The 17,895-nt window shown below is 46.3% G+C and overlaps 1 protein-coding gene across 14 annotated transcripts in view; it reads left to right on the top strand.

Annotated features, from left to right (window-relative positions):
• Positions 1–17,895, top strand: part of LOC114783789 (calmodulin-binding transcription activator 1-like) — a 78,902-nt gene that overhangs the window by 1,922 nt on the left and 59,085 nt on the right. For all 14 annotated transcript variants that reach the window (XM_028969291.1, XM_028969288.1, XM_028969285.1 and 11 more), the window contains exon 3: positions 2,748–2,845. In XM_028969291.1, coding sequence (XP_028825124.1) covers positions 2,748–2,845 — 98 coding nt within the window. The remainder of the gene's footprint in view (positions 1–2,747; positions 2,846–17,895) is intronic.

Genomic DNA, 17,895 nt, shown 5'->3' with positions numbered 1-17,895 from the left:
ATTATTCGCTCCTGGTGGAGAAGGTGGTGGTGGTTGCTGGCTTGATGTGGCCTCCCTGATGGCATCTTACCCATTGAAGGTCCCCTGACTTTGTGAGATGATTGAACATTAATACGAGTTCCTCCAGCCTGTCTACGGTCCTGCGGTGGCTAGAAATGGCGGTCGGTGTAAAGAGTGTTTTGGTTGTTCTGCTCCACCGTCCTGTCTGCGGCAAACATTGTGGTTGTTGAACGGTGTTGATGACGTGAATTCCACGAATGTCCCTCAACTCCTATAGGCCGTTCTCCTCCTAGTTCCTCCTCTCTCCTCCTCATTTAAAGCTACAGACTCCGAAATGGGAATTTGGTTCTGTGCCTGCTGGGGTCTGCCTGCTGCCACCACACACATCTTCACGTCTTCATTTTTAGGAGTGCAGGACACTTACCTTGTGGTGAAACTGTGGTCCAGCAATTGAGACAAAATCTTTATTTGTGTGAGGGCCTCTTCTCTGGGCCTTTCCTTATGAGAAGCTCCTTGAGGTTTTGAGATCCACATTCCGGGTCTCCAAGCCTCTAATTCAGCCAGGGTATCTCCTTCCTCAAGGTCAGTGTCTCCTTCACCTATTCTGGAGAGATTTCTTCTCACAGCCTGAGTTTTTAAATTGAGTATAAACCCTGTGGAAGATGGAACTCTCTGCTCAGATCAGGGTGAATAATCAGGATTCAGTCTTGTAGAAATGAAATGGAATTCTGGGGTCTGCAAGTGGCACGTAAAAAGCATCACACTGACACGGCATCTCCTCACTTCACTTGTAATCTCTGTCCTGCAAAATCTCAGATCCACATGGATTCCATTCAGGTCCTCTTCTGCTGTGAGTGAATTGGGCGCCCTGTCGTGCTGATGAAGGACTTTGCTGGCTGGTGTGGCGGTGTGAGGGGGGCGCTTGAGATGAATGATGTTTTTAGAGGACAGTATCCTGGTGTGTGGTGGTAAGGCTGCTGCTCTTGTTGTTGGGAAACGTGTCCTACAGCCAAAGCGAAAAGCCAGAAAACAAAAGGAGAAAAATGAGTGTCGCTGCAGCAAGGGAGGAGGGGGAAGAAAGGTATTGATTCTGGATCCATTTTTGTCGGCTTTTTATTCTCTTTAGGCTCTGGACCTGCTCCAGAAACGAGAAAAATACACACAAACACACACACCATGTCACCGTCATTCAGTGACAAATGGCTTCTTGATCCTGATCAGCTAGAACACACTCCAACACTGTGTGTGTATATGTATATATGTGTGTGTGAGTGTGTGTGTGTATAGGTAAATATGTGTGTGTGTGAGTGTATGTGTGTATATGTATAGATGTGTGTGTGTATATATGGATATGTGTGTGTGAGTGTGTGTGTGTATATGTATATATGTGTGTGAGTGTATATGTGTGTATATATGTATATATGTGTGTGAGTGTGTGTGTGTATATGTATATATGCATGTGTATGTGTGTGTGTGTGTGTGTGAGGTGCTCCTGCTCGATGGCCATCTCTCCTCCTAGACCGCTCTCCTCCTAGTACCTCCTCTTTTCTCCTCATTAGCATTTAAAGCTACAGACACCGAAATTGGAATTTAGTTCTGTGCCTCCTCCTTGGTGCTCCTCCTTGTTACTCGTCCTTGTTACTCCTCCTTGGCGCTCCTCCTTGGTACTCCTCCTCGGTGCTCCTCCTTGGTACTCCACCTCGGTACTCCACCTCGGTGCTCCTCCTTGGTACTCTACCTCGGTGCTCCACCTTGGTGCTCCTCCTTGTTACTCGTCCTTGTTACTCATCCTTGGTGCTCCTCCTTGGTACTCCTCCTCGGTGCTCCTCCTTGGTACTCCACCTCGGTGCTCCACCTTGGTGCTCCTTGGTGAGTCTCCTCGTTGCCCCTCCACAGTGGGCGTACTTGTTGCCCCTCCTTCTGACTGAGGCCACCAGGAGCATCAGTGAAAGACAGAAAAGAGCTGAGTGGATAAATAATTCACCGTGTTCACACTGGGAGTCTCATTCCAGGGAATTGAATCAAGTGAATCAGTTCACTCCATGGCCACTGGAGAAGCAGATTTTCTCTTCTGTTCACCATAGTCATTCTTCTCTCTTCTCATGTCCCCATGGCCACAAGTTCCTCATTATAAAAAGTGCTTTTCATGTTGCTGTTTGATGAGTGAGGTTACTCTTTTTGTTTAACCTGTATGTACTGCATTGTGGGGTCACTTCCATTCCTTCTGTTGGAATACCAGCGTCGCCTCCTCCCAGCTTTACTTTGCCTCAATGTTTCACACCGTGTTTTCAGCCGAGGACACTTGGCCCATGTCTTCCTCCACCCCTCCATCGTCTCCCTTTCTCTTATTCATGAGGTGCTTCTGCACTCAATGTGGATCACCTCCTCCCTCAGGGTGGAACACATCAAGTTCCTGATGAAAATGCTCATCAAGTGTTCCACGTTGGGCTTTTTGGACACGCAGCCTGTCGTGAGGAGATGAGGACTTCCAGGAAGTCCCACCATCTACCCATCAACGTCCAACAGAACCTGGCAACAGTCGGAGATGTAAACCCAGTGTTAATATTCACCCGGAAGAACAGAATCTGTCTGGGTCGTGCTGATTGTGTGAAAACTCTGATCAGTTTTGGTTATGAAATGCTGCCACCGTTTCTGTTTCATTGCTCATCAAAAAGTGTGATTGTGTTGTTGATTCTAGCCTGCTATGTCACAGAATACGTTTAAGATCTTCTTCTCTTTTTCCTTAGATGAACATCTGAAAATTTATCTTCCCAAGAAACTACTGGAATGCCTGCCGAAATGCTCCTCCCTGCCCAAGGAACGGCACCGATGGAACACCAATGAGGTAAGAAACTCGATTTGGGATCTTCTCACCAGGCATTCGGCTACGATCGTCCAGGTTGAGTCGCGCCGGCAGGTTTAAAAATGTTAGCAGGGATGTGACAGAGGGAGGAGATTAGAAGAACCTCGCCTGGACTCTTCCGAGTTGGAATGCAGGTGCTGAGCCTCTTTATGATTCGCATCGGTTCTCGCTGCTCAATTTGCCTTTCCTGTTTACATGTGGGAGCGTCCAGTGCTCAGGGAGAGAACCCTTATTTTGCTTCTGATAGCCTGAGGGACAGGGAGTTGATTGGTCTTCTGAAATTGGACTTTCGTTGAAAATTCATAAGATGAGAATTTCCCCCGGGAAAAACCTTCCATTTCTCCATATTATCCTGAATGTGCGAGTCAGAAGCTGCAGACTTCCTCAAGTCTCCACTGGTCTTTTTAACCTGCTGGAACGTTGCCGAGTGCGTCTTTACCCACAATACCAGTTCTGATCCTTCACTGCATGTCACTCATGTCCTTCGAGCCACGGTTCAGTGTTACGAAGCCAAAAGTTCAGCTGTCCCACAGCGCGTTCCTTCAAACTCACTAATTTTCGGAAGTTGTTCTCATGGTAGAAGTTCTCCTCCGCTCCATAACAGCTGGGGAACACACAGACTGTGCAAATTCCAAAATTCTTCCTCTCATCAGGACCCGGTCATGTAAAGATGTCTGTCTGTGATTTAATGATAATTACATAAATGAAGAAAGGGATTTCATACTGTTATACTGTAGACCAGGTCCAGCACTCCAAGACCAATCTAGAGTGGGACAGTGGACCATCAGAACACTTCCTTCTTCTGAATGGGGAGACGCACCTTTTATTCATGTCTGATGGCCACGTGTGGACGTTGGGGAGCAGATCAGGTTCTTAGATCACTGGATATCTGACGCTGGTGTCATATTCACCTCAGTGAAGTCATGTGTGTGAGTGTGATTGTAAGTAGAGATCTGGCTTCTGATGGACAAGGGGTGTAGAGAATGGACGTGGACACTGCGCTACACCTGGACGTGTCACGTACTGACAGGAAGTGGACTCTGCGCTACGCCTGGACGTGTCACGTACTGACAGGACGTGGACGCTGACCAATCATGGTCAATCATGCCTCATAAAACATCATCAAAGTAAATTTTCTGGGTTCCAGAAATAACTATAGGGTTCGAGTGGGTCGTTAGTTCCTCCTTTCCAACCTACAAGTAACCAGCAACCAGCATAACCAGTAATTTCCGTAGGTCCAGAAAACTGGGACAATTGGTCCCTCTGTAAAGCAGAGGCATTTAAAGGTTCTGAAAAATCTCCTGCGTGTCCTGAACAGCCAGCTATCTCCTTCCCACAATGCACTGGGGACTTAAGGTGACCTCTACAGAAATCCTTTGTCCCCGAGCAGCTGCTCAGACTGCCGGCGGGTGGACGCGCTCCAGCTGTGGTTCCATCATCCCTTCAGCCTTCAGGTCAAACCCAGGGTTCTCCTCCAGCTTCACGCTGACCCCGGGGCCTGTAGGGTCAACCCAACGAGATTTACATTTACGCCCTTATCCAGAGCGACTTACAATCAGTAGTTACAGGGACAGTCCCCCCCTGGACACACTCAGGGTTAAGTGTCTTGTTCAGGGACACGATGGTAGTAAGTGGGGTTTGAACCTGGGTCTTCTGGATCAGAGGCGAGTGTGTTACCCGCTAGGCTACTTCCACCCAGATCAGAGGACAACTGGAGCATTCAGGTGACACAAGCATCCTGTTCCTGACGTGCAGGAGAAGCTGCTGCAGCCCATACCATGCAGGCCGGACCTAATGAGATCACTGCCACCAGGTGTCCAGATGTCCCACTGAGCCTAAAAAATGGAGACGCCATCCTGAATTTTTACTCCTGCATGGCCCTCCTTCCATAACTGATGACACAAACAGCACCTTCAACAGCATCATCACACCCCGCCCTCGAACCGTAATTTGCTGCATCTAACTGCTGATATTCATGTGCCTTCTGTCCGAGTGTGTCTTCTCTCTCTGGATTTGTCAGTCTGTTGAGGTGGGACTGTGGTCCCGGCGTCGTCCACTGGAGGTTCATTTCACTCCACCGTGTCCATCCGGGGATCAGAAGAATATCCTCGCTTTTCAGCAGAATCATCTCCAATCCAAATCTCTAATCGTCTGACCTTCTGGTGGTGAGGGATAAAGAACATGTGCAGAATCCTCTTCTGTCAGTAACTTAAAAACGTTCCACCACGATTCTTCATTCTTCAATGAGTTCATCAAGTTCATCATTAATCCCTGTACGAAATGTGACTCTGTGTCCTCCGGCCCCTGCCGGCCCCTGCCGGCTCTCACCGAACCTCACCAGACCTCACTGGCCCTCACCGAACCTCATCGGACCTCACTGGCTCTCATCGGACCTCACCGGCCCTCACCGAACCTCTTCGGATCTCACCGGCTCTCACCGGACCTCACCGGACCTCACCGGCCCTCACCGTCTCTCACCGGACCTCACCGGACCTCACCGGCCCTCACCGTCTCTCACCGGACCTCACCGGCCCTCACTGTCTCTCACCGGACCTAACCGGACCTCACCGAACCACACCGGACTTCACCGAACCTCACCGGACCTCACTGGACCTCACCGGACCTCACCGGACCTAACCAGACCTCACCGGACCTCACTTCCTCCTTCCTCGCTATAAAACCCTGGTGTGGTGGAGAAAACCACTTTTCTCGGGATCGCCGCTGATGATTAAAGATTTATTTTAATGTGAATTGAGGAGACCATTTTATTCCGGCTCTGCTCATTAAAATGACTCCCGTGTCCCCGCGGCCGCTGTGCGCGGGCGTGGCGCACACCTTTCCATCCCGGGGCTCGGCGAGTGGGGGGGGTGGGAACACAAAGGTTGTTTGTTTCTGGTTGACGGCTTGTAAAGGTGCCCGATTCGTGCTCAGAATGTCAACGGTGGCCCCTCCCCCTGCTTCCTTCAGCGGGTCATGTGACGTGGCAGCCCCTGGGTCAGGCGCATGTGAAGATGTTGTGGACCAGCGTCATCATCTTTCTCCAGAATTCAGACGCTCGAACCGCCTTTTTACCTTTAGACTGGGCGTGGAATCCAGGCTCCTCCCCATCGTTCGCTGCCTGGCCAGTGACGTGTAAAATTATTCCAGGATGGAGGGCAGGAACCCCCCCCCCCGCTGGGAAAGGACCGACTGCATCACTTTATTTGCTGAGTGTGTGTGTGTTGATTAAGAATTCCCTGTATGGAGCAGTGGGAATCTTTTCCGGGTTTCTTCATCTCTTTTTAATCCACACTGCAAAGATATGATCTGATGTCAGGGTGGTGGGATGGATCAGAAGGAGGTCCAGCATCTCCACATGCTGGACTCTCTTATTGACCCTAGGGGTCACACTAGGACACTCGGGGTGCAGCTGATCATGGTCACTCTGCGTCCTCCAGATTAGTCCTCCTGCCAACCACGACAGAATGGGTGTGTGAGTCCTTTATCGGTAGATTTGGGTTCTGTCCCCAAACTCTAATGGAACTGTGTGTTCTGGGTTGTGTGTCTGTGTGGCTCTGGCAGTCAGTACACACAGATGGCTGTGTGTGTGTGTGTGTGTGTGTGTGTGAAGAGTAAGTCGGTGGCATGTCCCTGAGCTGCATACAGAAGAGCAGTAGCAGGTAAGAAGAGTGAGTTTCACACACCTCGCTTCCGTCAAATGATACACACACACACACACACACACAGTTGAAATGTTGTAGGCATTTCTACATAAATATCTCCCATCGGTCCATATTTACACGCCCACAACGCCCACAAACACACGGCCAGTATTGAACTGAGCCACGTCACACAGTCAAGCAGCGAGAGAGAGGGCGGTAGTAGCCTAGCGGGTAACACACTCGCCTATGAACCAGAAGACCCAGGTTCAAATCCCACTTACTACCATCGTGTCCCTGAGCAGGACACTTAATCCTGAGTGTCTCCGGGGGGGACTGTCCCTGTAACTACTGACTGTAAGTCGCTCTGGATAAGGGCGTCTGATAAATGCTGTAAATGTAACTGGATTACTGAGCCCCGCCCACCCAGGCCGTATCTCCGCCTCTCTCTCCTGGTCTCCACCTTCCTGCTTTCCACTGGTGTCTGGTTTGCAACCAGTGTGGAATCTACTATAAGAGTCTGTGTCTTCGCTTCCCTCTCCGCACTTTACAACTATGTAATTGCACATGGCACATTTGCTGCATGAGAATCTTTAGCTCAAAAACATTCAAATAATTTTTTTTTTTCATTTATTTATTTTTATTATGTTTTATCTATTTATCAATGTATGTATTGATTTCTTTATGTAGTGTGTCGATATACATCTATGGTATTACAACTTTATTAAAATTTAATCAAAAAATAATTTCTAGTATCTTGTAGTATCAAAAATAGTGTGAAGTATCGAGCACCATCCTTAGTATGACATTTCAGTATGGTGACAAGACTACTTGTGAGGTGTTTGGGAGGCGGGACGTGTCCCGCGCCCTTCTGACCTCTCGTTTGGCTTCTTTGTTTGAGCTTTTATCAGAACCTCTCATCCCTCAGACTTTAAAGAGTAAAAGAATTGAGATGGTGAGACGCTCGCTCTGTCACTGGGGACCTGGCGGAAACTTCATCCAAATTCACACACGTCCCCAGATGAAAGTCCAGCACGTCTCTGATATCCCGATCAAAGCCTTTCACGCTGACTGCTAGAGCAGCACCTGGAATTCCGGTGGGGATTCTGCACATTCCCACTGGTGTCGGTGCTCGTCTGTTCTTGATCTGGTTCCGTTTGTGTTGAATGAGGACAATGGGAGCTACGTCTCACCCAAAGTCGCCAAGCCATCTAATGTTTATAATAACCGTATGTGTGTGTGTGTGTGTGTGTAGTCAGTGATGTTCCGTATTGACACCGATAACTCCGCCACCCAAACTGTCTTCTTCTATTCAATTCCCACTACCTGTCAAAAGGGTTGCGTGTAACTATACAGTTACTTGTATGTGAGGAGCTGTTAATATGGGGCAGTGGTGGCCTAGCGTTTAAGGAAGCGGCCCCGTAATCAGAAGGTTGCCGGTTCGAATCCTGATCCGCCAAGGCACCACCAAGGTGCCACTGAGCAAAGCACCGTCCCCACACACTGCTCCCCGGGCGCCTGTCATGGTGCCCACTGCTCACTCAGGGTGATGGTTAAATGCAGAGGACAAATTTCACTGTGTGCACCGTGTGCTGTGCTGCTGTGAATCACAATGATAATAACTTCACTTTGCATATGAGGCTCACTCACCCTGGCGGCTTCGTCTATGTGCTGATCTTTCTCAGATCTCAGCTGTGTTCACACTGTGTGTGTGTGTGTGTGTGTGTGTGTGTGTGTGATGAACCACTTATCTCCCTGCATGGTCATGCTCTCCCCACTCTCCCTCTGGCCGTGAGGCGTGAGATTAGCACCGTAAACTCGTGTGAGTGGAAAACCACACTCATCAATTCTCAGGTTGTGGGCGGAGCCTCCAGTCACTGATCAGATCTGCACTGAACAACCAGACGACACTGCAGGCGTCCATGAGCAGAACCAGAGCAGAACATCAGGAGCTGGACAAATTAGCAGAGCAGCTGCTGCACTGTGACCTCTGACCTCATCAGAGGCAGCGTCACCTCTTCTGCTCTCCCGCTTGCTTCTCTTCTTCTGCTTTTTGTGTTTAAGATGTGGGTGCAGGAATTTGGGTGCAGGGGTTATTGTTTAATGAGGCAGCTGTGACCTCCAAGATTGTACTTTTTGTCTGGGTTCTCCAGTTTCCTCCCCCATCAGGACTAGTTTTTACATGTGAGTGTGTGAGACCGCACTGTGAAAGTGTGAGTCTCTGCCCTCTGTCTGAGGGTGTGTGTGTGTGTGTGTGTGTGTGTGTGTGTGTGTATTCTATTCCTGTTGGTAAACAGGTTTGCTTTACATTCTGCCAGTCTGTTCTGGTCGGACGTTGTGATTGGCTGAAAGGACACCTAGTCCCTCTGATATTCTGACCCCGGGGGTCACAGTCTGTGGACGTCTGACCTCTGTGACCCTATCTAAAGCTGAAAGGCCACTGGTCAGCAACTGCTCCAGAAAAACGATCGGTAGGTTTCCATGGTGATGGTATAGAAGGTCACGAAAGTTCATCATTCAGGCACTGGAGGTTATTTGTGATGATCACATCATCTGGGAAGTGGGACGATACGTTAAAGAGCATTTTGCTAGCGTTAGCCTAGCATTATGCTGCTGCCCTCATCGTGGGGGATAGATCAGGATAAATAACCCGGGCCTGACAGACAGTGAAATCCGCTCTCGCACAGATGGACTATTGATTCTCGGTTGCCCCACTAGTCTCTTGGCTTCTTCTCCCTCTTTCTCATTCATTAAGAAGACCTCAGGGCTTCAAGGTGGGAATATTCCGAGGATTTTATTAGCCGGTGGATTTTTTAACATGGTTTATGGTGCGGTGATGGAAGCATGTGTGTCTGTAGAGTGGGTCTCTGTGGCAGAACAATTTCATTTCTTTTTATTCCGAATGGACCCCAGCAGCAGGAGTGGACAGGATGAATAAGCGTCTCTGATGGCCGACCGGGGCAGAAAGCACTTCCACCATGACGTCACCCCACCGGCTGATGAACAAACACGCCGTCCCTCGTGCGCAGCGCATGTTTGTAAAAGTCACCCTAACACAATCTTGCAGATTGGTTGGTCAGGGTTGGGGCGGAGCTTCGCGCCTGTACCTGGTCTCGGACATTTTTCACCAGATTGCAGCTGGACTCACTCGTCTTCTCAGGTCCAAAGAGCAGTCACTATCACTGAAGAAAGCCATCATTGGGCTGAAAGATAAGAAAAAATTAAGTGTTGCCAAATCTTTTTTTAAAAGAAAGCTAAATTGCGGAAGCACAATTTTAACAAAAGGCTCAAATTCACACTCACCCTCATATATCCTGCAAAATGAAGATCTGTAGTCAAAATTTTATATAAACACTCATCAAAAACAAACTTTTGCCCCAAATAGTAAAACGTCTTTGCTGAAAGAACTTCCAGGGGGTTCAGAAATGGAGAATAAGGGGGAAGGTCATCACCATGGCTACACAATGAAACTCACATTGTCCCACACTACAATATATACGTGCTGCTGCCCTTCATCGTCCATGTGGTTTGCATGTTGTAAGATGTTTCAAACCTGTCCAGAGATGTCAGGATCAACCCTGCGTTTTATGGACCAAGGATGGCATGGAGAGGAAGTTTTCTTCCCCTTCTTCTAGTTGGTCTTTCTGGTAAGGTTGAAGCCAGCCTCATAATAAAAGTTAACTTTTTGTTTGAATCCATTTCCAGCACTGTCTAAAAACTGAAAAAGATTACTTAAGCAGGTTTAGTTTTAGGTTTATGGATCGATGCAGGATTACATGTAGTGTCCTGTAGTCTAATAATTACCGCTACATAATTATGCATCAGTCCTCGTCATTGCTTTATTCGTACTTGGTATCGCTGGAGAACTGGAGTAAGGGTAGGCAAAGCACGGTGTTGTCCCTCAAAATGTGGCTTTTTTATGTTTTATGGCATTATTTGCTTAAACCATGATCATGATTTCTACCTCCTGTGGCTCTGTGAACATCTGCCCTCTATATCCGTGGAAAGTACTTGTCTTCTTTGTCATTGTCCTCTTCCTCCACCTCGTACATGTCCTCTTCCTCGAATCCTCTCCATTGTGCTTTAGTGATTTTAGAAAATCTGTGGAGTTTTAAAGTGCTCACACGTTTCATTTAGCCTGATGGGCTTTACATTAGTAGCAGTTGGAAAAAATGAATTTGTTTGAAGTTAAATCTAATGTGAAGAACTGGCTATGTAGTTGTAATTTAGCTGATTTGAATGCACGTAACTTCTCCATACTGATTACTTGCAAAGTAATTGTTAAAGTCAAAGGTCAGATGGATTCAGCCCGATATCGACAAATTCTTCAGAATGATGTTCAAGCATTAGTCTCAAAGTTGAAGTTACTCAGGGGTTGGATATTCCAACAAGACAACGACCCGAAACACAGATCGAAATCTACAGAGGCTTCATGCAGAAGGAGCAGTAAAACATTCTGGAATGGCCATCGCAGTGCCCGGACTTGAATATCATGGAAAATCTATGGCATGACAGACATCAAATTTAACTGAACTGGACAGATTCTGTATGGAAGAACGGTCAAAAAAAAGCTATGTTTGCAAAAAGAGGCTCAACTTTTAAAATTCTTTTTAAATTCATTTGTTATGATGCATATTGCATATTTTCCGATAGTCCAATAAACTTAATGTCACTGCTGAAATACTACTGTTTCTACAAGGCATGACAGATATTGCTGCTTTGAAGCTTAGCCAATGATAAACAAAAAATGACTGTATACACACACACTCACACACACACACACACACACACACACACACACTTGGGATGGAGAGGAAAGGACATTCAGCAGACGAAGCCGCACAGCAACAACCTGAAAGAGCTTCTGCTCGCAGTTTTTACTTATCTACAGCTTTGCTCATTATTACCTTTCAAAATGTGTTCACGATGAAGGAGCGCAGAAAAGGCGACACACAGTTCCGAACCTGGGAGGATCCTGCTGAAGGTGCTTCTGTTAGCACTTCTGCTCTCTCCACAATTACAGGCAGAAACGGCTGTAATGGTGGGGGAACCATTTATCTTCTCTATCGTGGAGCAGCACCAACGGTGGCTGGACAGACAACATCTGGATTTTGCTGATGATTCTTCACACCGGCGTAACTGTAACTTCATGCCCCTCCATAACCGGAGATGCAGAAGCCAGCATTAGCATTCTGCCCCACGACAGCCTGAGCAGGACGGCGCTCATCTCGTCTCTTCTGCCGTTCCTCTCTGGGAATTAATGAATGGCTTGATGCTAATCTCCACGGGAAGATAAGAAAACAGCCACAATTAAAAACACATTAAAAAGGAGAGAAGAATTGTGAAAAATATTACTGTCAAACACAATATTCATTTCACGTGCAGTATTCCCTATTGCATGAACAATTCCTGATTAGATAGGACGATGGTTTATGGAAATTTGATTGGCTTGGGGTGAAAAACAGACATGTTAACAGTTTAAAACAGCACTTCTCCCTCTCGTCACAACCCTCACAGTTCAGCGGTGCAGCATGAAAAAGTATTTCAGATGAGTCTAACACTAACACGCGCACATGCGTACACACTGAACAAAATATTTTTTTTTCGTCTAGCACTTAACAATTTCCGAGCAAGTTCTTTTCCTGACAAATTCGGCCTTATCAGGGCTCTTAGTCAAAATCTATAGAAACCGAATGAGATTTGCTGGTGTCTTTCTCTTTTAAGTATCTGCCAAGTAAAGAAAATTAAGGTAAAGTAAATTAAAATCAAATGTAAATTAGCATTTACATTTGATGCATTTTTAGTCTTTTTTACATTTTTGGAACTTTTTGCCTATATGTTTGGCAGTTGTGCATAAACAAATAGATGAACCCTTCAATAAATACCAGGGGTGTTAGAAAAAAACGATCTATCGCAATATTTTACCTAGTGATATTGTATCGATACAGACACCAAATGTCAATACAGATTTAGTCCACCGTGTAGTGCTGTCGAGCGTTTTCTTTAGTGAGGTAGCAGAGGTGAGAGTCTACAATGCGACTACAACCTCCACTCCCGTAGATGGCGCTGTACAGTCGGTACCGTGAAATACCGCCTGGCGTTGCGGCCGATTGTTCAACGTGTAAAAATAAACCAGGCAGTATGGCAATTTGCAAGCTGTCACGCTTCTGTGAAATATTCAGGCAACACAACCAGTTACAACCGATTTCCAGATACAGTACAGCAACAACCAAAGCACATCAACACGAAACGACAAAGAACACCGGATACCCCCACATACGAAACATGCATTAATGAGGACGTAAAAAGCAAGGACCCTGCCGTAGTCACAGACAACGCGTCAAACATTGCAGCGCAGCTTGCCAGTATTCCACATTTTAAACAAATCTATTATTAATTTTTACTTGCTGCTATTATACTATATATATATATATGTGTGTGTGTATATGTGTGTATATGTGTGTGTGTGTGTGTGTGTGTGGTGTGTGTGTGTGTGTGTGTGTGTGTGTGTGTGTGTGTGTGTGTGTGTGTGTATATATATATATATATATATATATATATATATATATTCCTCCTTATACTCTGTGCTGATGTACTGCCACGGGCTGAAAAGGGAGAGGTGCAAACGCTCGACATGTTCAAATGAAGTTATTAAGTTAATCATCGGAAAAGATGGCCAAACCAAACACTATTTAACACACATATGATAACACACAGTTTTACTTTCAGCCAGGATAACCTGTGTTGCTGTGCAGATACACTTATAAAGGGTCTTAATGAGCAGAAGCTGGGAGTGATCAGGACCCAGCAATCAGCTAACCAAGCACTCAGATCAGGAAGCACCATTAGATGGCACTGTCTTCAGCCGTGAGCAAAAGTGTTTATTCCAGACTACTTCAAGGCAGTGGTGGCCTAGCGGTTAAGGAAGTGCCCCCCGTAATCAGAAGGTTGCCGGTTCGAATCCCGATCCGCCAAGGTGCCACTGAGGTGCCACTGAGCAAAGCACCGTCCCCACACACTGCTCCCCGGGCGCCTGTCATGGTGCCCACTGCTCACTCAGGGTGATGGGATAAATGCAGAGGACAAAATTCACTGTGTGCACCGTGTGCTGTGCTGCTGTGTATCACATGTGACAATCACTTCACTTTTATTCAAATATTTGATTAATTAATTATTTATTTATTTAGCCATTAAAAGTGACAATGAAACCACATGATTTACTTGTTCATTAGTCTCATTTATGCTTTTGATGCTGCATATATTTAGTACACCATTGCTTAATTTAAAGACATGTTTACATAATATGATAATATGTAATTCAGATTTTAATCTTCCATTTCATTTTTGACAACTCTCCCAAATAAAGATAAATAAATAATGAAAATATCGTTTCCCAGATTCTCCTGCAGCTCCTTTCTCCTCGCGTCATGGTTTACGTCTGATTATGGCTGTTCACAGCTCCTGTTTCTTTTCTGGTTGTGTTCAGATGTGATCATCTCCAGATGTACTTTTCTGAATCACTAAATAAGTGATAAACAAACTGAATTAATTACAGCAATGAAATTCACATTTGGAAACACAAACATGGCTCTTCCCATACTGCCGTGAATATGCATTCCCATTGTGAAAATGATGAGTTAGAACACAAGATGGAGCACTAATCATTTTAAATACCGTACGTGGAGGATTTGAGAAGTGTATCTCCGTATGGGTCTCAGGAGAGACCAGCCTGACCACACCCTCCATCCACAGATGACCTCAGACCTGCTCCACGTGTGAAACTTTTGCACATTCCTTGCTTCCTTGTTCCCTGGATCCTGGATGTTGGATGCAGCTGTGGTCGCTTGTCACGCGTGGTACCGCCGGTGAAGTCGGTAAAGTCGGTTTGCTACTCCAGGGAGTTTCTGTTCCTGTGAGTAACGGTACGCAGCGCCACTCTTAAAGCCCCATTCATCTCTGCAGCACAGTACAGCGAGTGCTGGGGGGTTAATAAATCTCCATTGCTGCTGCTGTGTTGCATCATGGGAACTGCACTTGGTAGAAACGTGACATTCGCTCATCATCAAATCCCCATCAAATTCAACTGGATAAATGAGAGACATTCGGATTATTTATACAAATTCCACTTTCATAATGAAACAGTAACACACACTATGTTGTTCGGTTCTATTCTCTGATGCTCTGTTCACTAGATTCCGCTGGTGGTGATGAGTTGGACCTCGTCTGTACACATTTTAAAATAAATAGGAGGTAGAAGACCCAGGTTCGAATCCCACTTACTATCATTGTGTCCCTGAGCAAGACACTTAACCCTAAATTGCTCCAGGGGGGGACTGTCCCTGTAACTACTGATTGTAAGTCACTCTGGATAAGGACGTCTTATAAAATGCTGTAAATGTAAATTGGTCAGATAAAATATTTGATTGATTTGAACCATGAGCTCAAGGTAATGAAAGCTTCTGTGGACAGTGGAGTGTCCTTTACTTTTTCTAGTGGATATGTTGGGTTTATCATTTAGTTGATTTATCATTACAATGATGAGGCGTGGACCGTGGAGAGGATCAGTGATCCGGGCTGCATGTCTTCTCTATGATGAAAGAGACATGTGGTCCTTGTGAGCTCCAGGCTGTGGTCTCTGGACGTCACTGGATCGCCAGTCATGTTCGATCACAGCCCCCCAGTTCTGCTCATTAAAAAATAAAACGCGGCCTTTGTTTCCAGGAATAACTGTGCTGCTGAGATTATTTATAATCCAGAGGTTTCACACTTTATGCACAAAAACCTCGAGAATAAAGGCGCCACCCCCACCGTCAGCAGCGTCATGAGACGTCACTGCTGAATGGCGTTTATTCACACACACACAGCAATGAAACATGCAGCTCATTGAAGGAAGTCTAGCAGGCAAGTCAGGATTGATCCTTCACACCTATTAGGCAGCATGTTGGAGGCCTTCGGTTCTCATTATTTTACCCCTCCTGCTGTCATCAGATAATCCCTCACGGTGTGCGGGGGTCAGGGGTCACATTCAGCACCGGCTCCAAACTCCACTTTCTCTTTTACTGACGGTGTAGAACACTCTAGCTGCACTTCATACGTGTGAGACTTCAATCATCCGCGACCTGCGTCCCACCCTGCAGACCCTTCAGGTGCAGTGGTGGCCTAGCGGGTAAGGAAGCAGACCCGTAATCGGTCTTGGGTTCGAATCCCGTGCCACTGAGGTCCCCTTGATCAAGGTCCCGTCGCCACACACTGCTCCCCGGGCGCCTTTCATGGCTGCCCACTGCTCACTCAGGGTGATGGTTAAATGCAGAGGACATCTGCTCGAGTCCTCCAGCTGTGTGTGAAGGACAGAGAGGCAGAGTGGAATGGATGCTGGAGGTGGCTCAGAGTGGTGGGGCGTGTTCAGTGCTGGACATGTGGTGTTATGGAAAACGTGCTGCACTTTCCGCTCCATCTAGCCGCACTTTCGCTGGATAAGCTCTGTCCTTGTTTGGTCATGTTTTATAGGGACGTTCATTAAGGGATGAGGGAGGGGCCGAGTCGGTAGGAGATGATCTTTTACTTCTATTGAAAACTATGCAGGAGTTCTGATCTACTCTGTGCCAGATCGGGTAGGAGCTTGTTCATTTCTGACCCATTATCGTTAACACATCCTTCCTGCTCTTTCAGTGGGCGTCTTCACCTAATCCCCTCAGATCCTCCCCCAAATCCCAGCTGCCTGCCTCTTTGTTGATGTGTTTGGATTTTGTCCTCCGCCCTTCATGTAGAAGCCCCAGAGGAAGATCTTCATTATTCCAGTGAGCAGTGATTGTATGACACACAGAGGCAGGAACAGGAAGAGGAATCCGTCAGTGCGAGCAAACAGCGGACAGTATCATGAATACATTCGGTGTTTGTGGCCTGCTGAGACAGTGGTCAGTGCAAAGTCACACGTTCTATGCTGGAGACCAGAGCCTGAAGGCCAACTATGGCTGGAGTCAAGAACGAGACCCCGCCATCAACCAGAACATCTCAGATAACTCAGGACAGTTGCGCTGACTGCGGTTTCCAGTCAGGTTGGTTGAGTTCACAGAGATGATGGCTGTACGCTTCCTCACTTCTGATATTAATGCTTCTGGGATGTTGTTCCCTAACTGGATCAGGGTAAATGGGCTGGATGAGCGAAACAGACAGATTGCTGTTTGTTTTTCATATTTTTTTTTTTTTAACGAAAATCTCAGTGACGTGTCTGGAATATTTTAAGAGGCGAAGGGCTGGTAGCGCTGCCAAGGTTTAATTAGTCACTCATCCTCAGCATATGCTGCAGCAGCAGCAGCCAATCCAGTTATTCATGAGAAACTCATCCCATCAGGCCCACGCCGCAACGAAAAGCCTCCACAACTTCAGGAGATTAAAGAGGCGTCCTTGATGCCAAGAGTCAGGCCTTCCGAAAAGTGGAACCTGTCTGGGGTTCACCAGGCTTTAGAAACGTAGGGTAAAGGAGCAGAACTTGTTGGGGTTCTCCAGACTTCAAATGGTAAAAGAGTGGAATTTTTGGGTAGTCCACACATCAAAAATGCCTTGTAAAATAGTGGAATTTGTTTTTTTTTTTCCAGGCTTCAGAAATGTAGCATAAAAGAGTGGAATTTGTTGCCGTTCTCCAGGCTTCAGAAGTGAATGGTAAAAGACTGGAGCTTGTTGGGGTTCTCCAGACTTGCATGGTATTAGGGTGGAATTTTCCAGGCCTCAGAAATGTATTGTAAAAGAATGGAACTTATTCGAATTCTCCAGGCTTCAGAAATGTAGAGTAAAAGAGTGAAAATTGATGGGGTTCTACATGCTTCAGAAAAGTATGGTTAAAAAAAAGGAATTTTGTTGGGGTTCTCCAGGCTTCAAAAGTGCATGGTCAAAAAGTGGAATTATTGGCGTTCTCCAGGTCTCAGAAATGTAGAGTGAAAGAGTGGAATTGATTTGGGTTCTGCAGGCTTCAGATGTGTATGGTAAAAGAATGGAGTTTTTGAGTTTCTCCAGGCTTCAGAAATGTAGAATAAAAGTGGGGAACTTTTTGTGGTTGTCCAGGCTTCAGAAATGTATGGTAAAAGAGTGTAATTTGTTTGGGTTCTCAAGGCTTCATAAATTTAAGGTGAACAAGTGGAATTATTGGGGTTCTCCTGGCTTTATAAATGTAAGGTCAAAGAGTGGAACTTGTTGTTCTCAAGGCTTCAGGAATGCATCGTAGAAGAGTGGAACTTGTTGTTCTCAAGGCTTCAGGAATGCATCGTAGAAGAGTGGAACTTGTTGGGGTTCTCCAGGCTTCAGAAATGCGTGGTAAAAGAGTGGAACTTGTAGGGGTTCTCCAGGCTTCAGAAATGGCTGGTAAAATAATTGAATTTGTTGTGGTACTCAGATTTAGAT

Source organism: Denticeps clupeoides, unplaced genomic scaffold, assembly GCF_900700375.1.
Source record: "Denticeps clupeoides unplaced genomic scaffold, fDenClu1.1, whole genome shotgun sequence".
Classification (NCBI taxonomy): Eukaryota; Metazoa; Chordata; class Actinopteri; order Clupeiformes; family Denticipitidae; genus Denticeps; species Denticeps clupeoides.
This window is presented reverse-complemented; position numbering and strand designations above follow the sequence as displayed.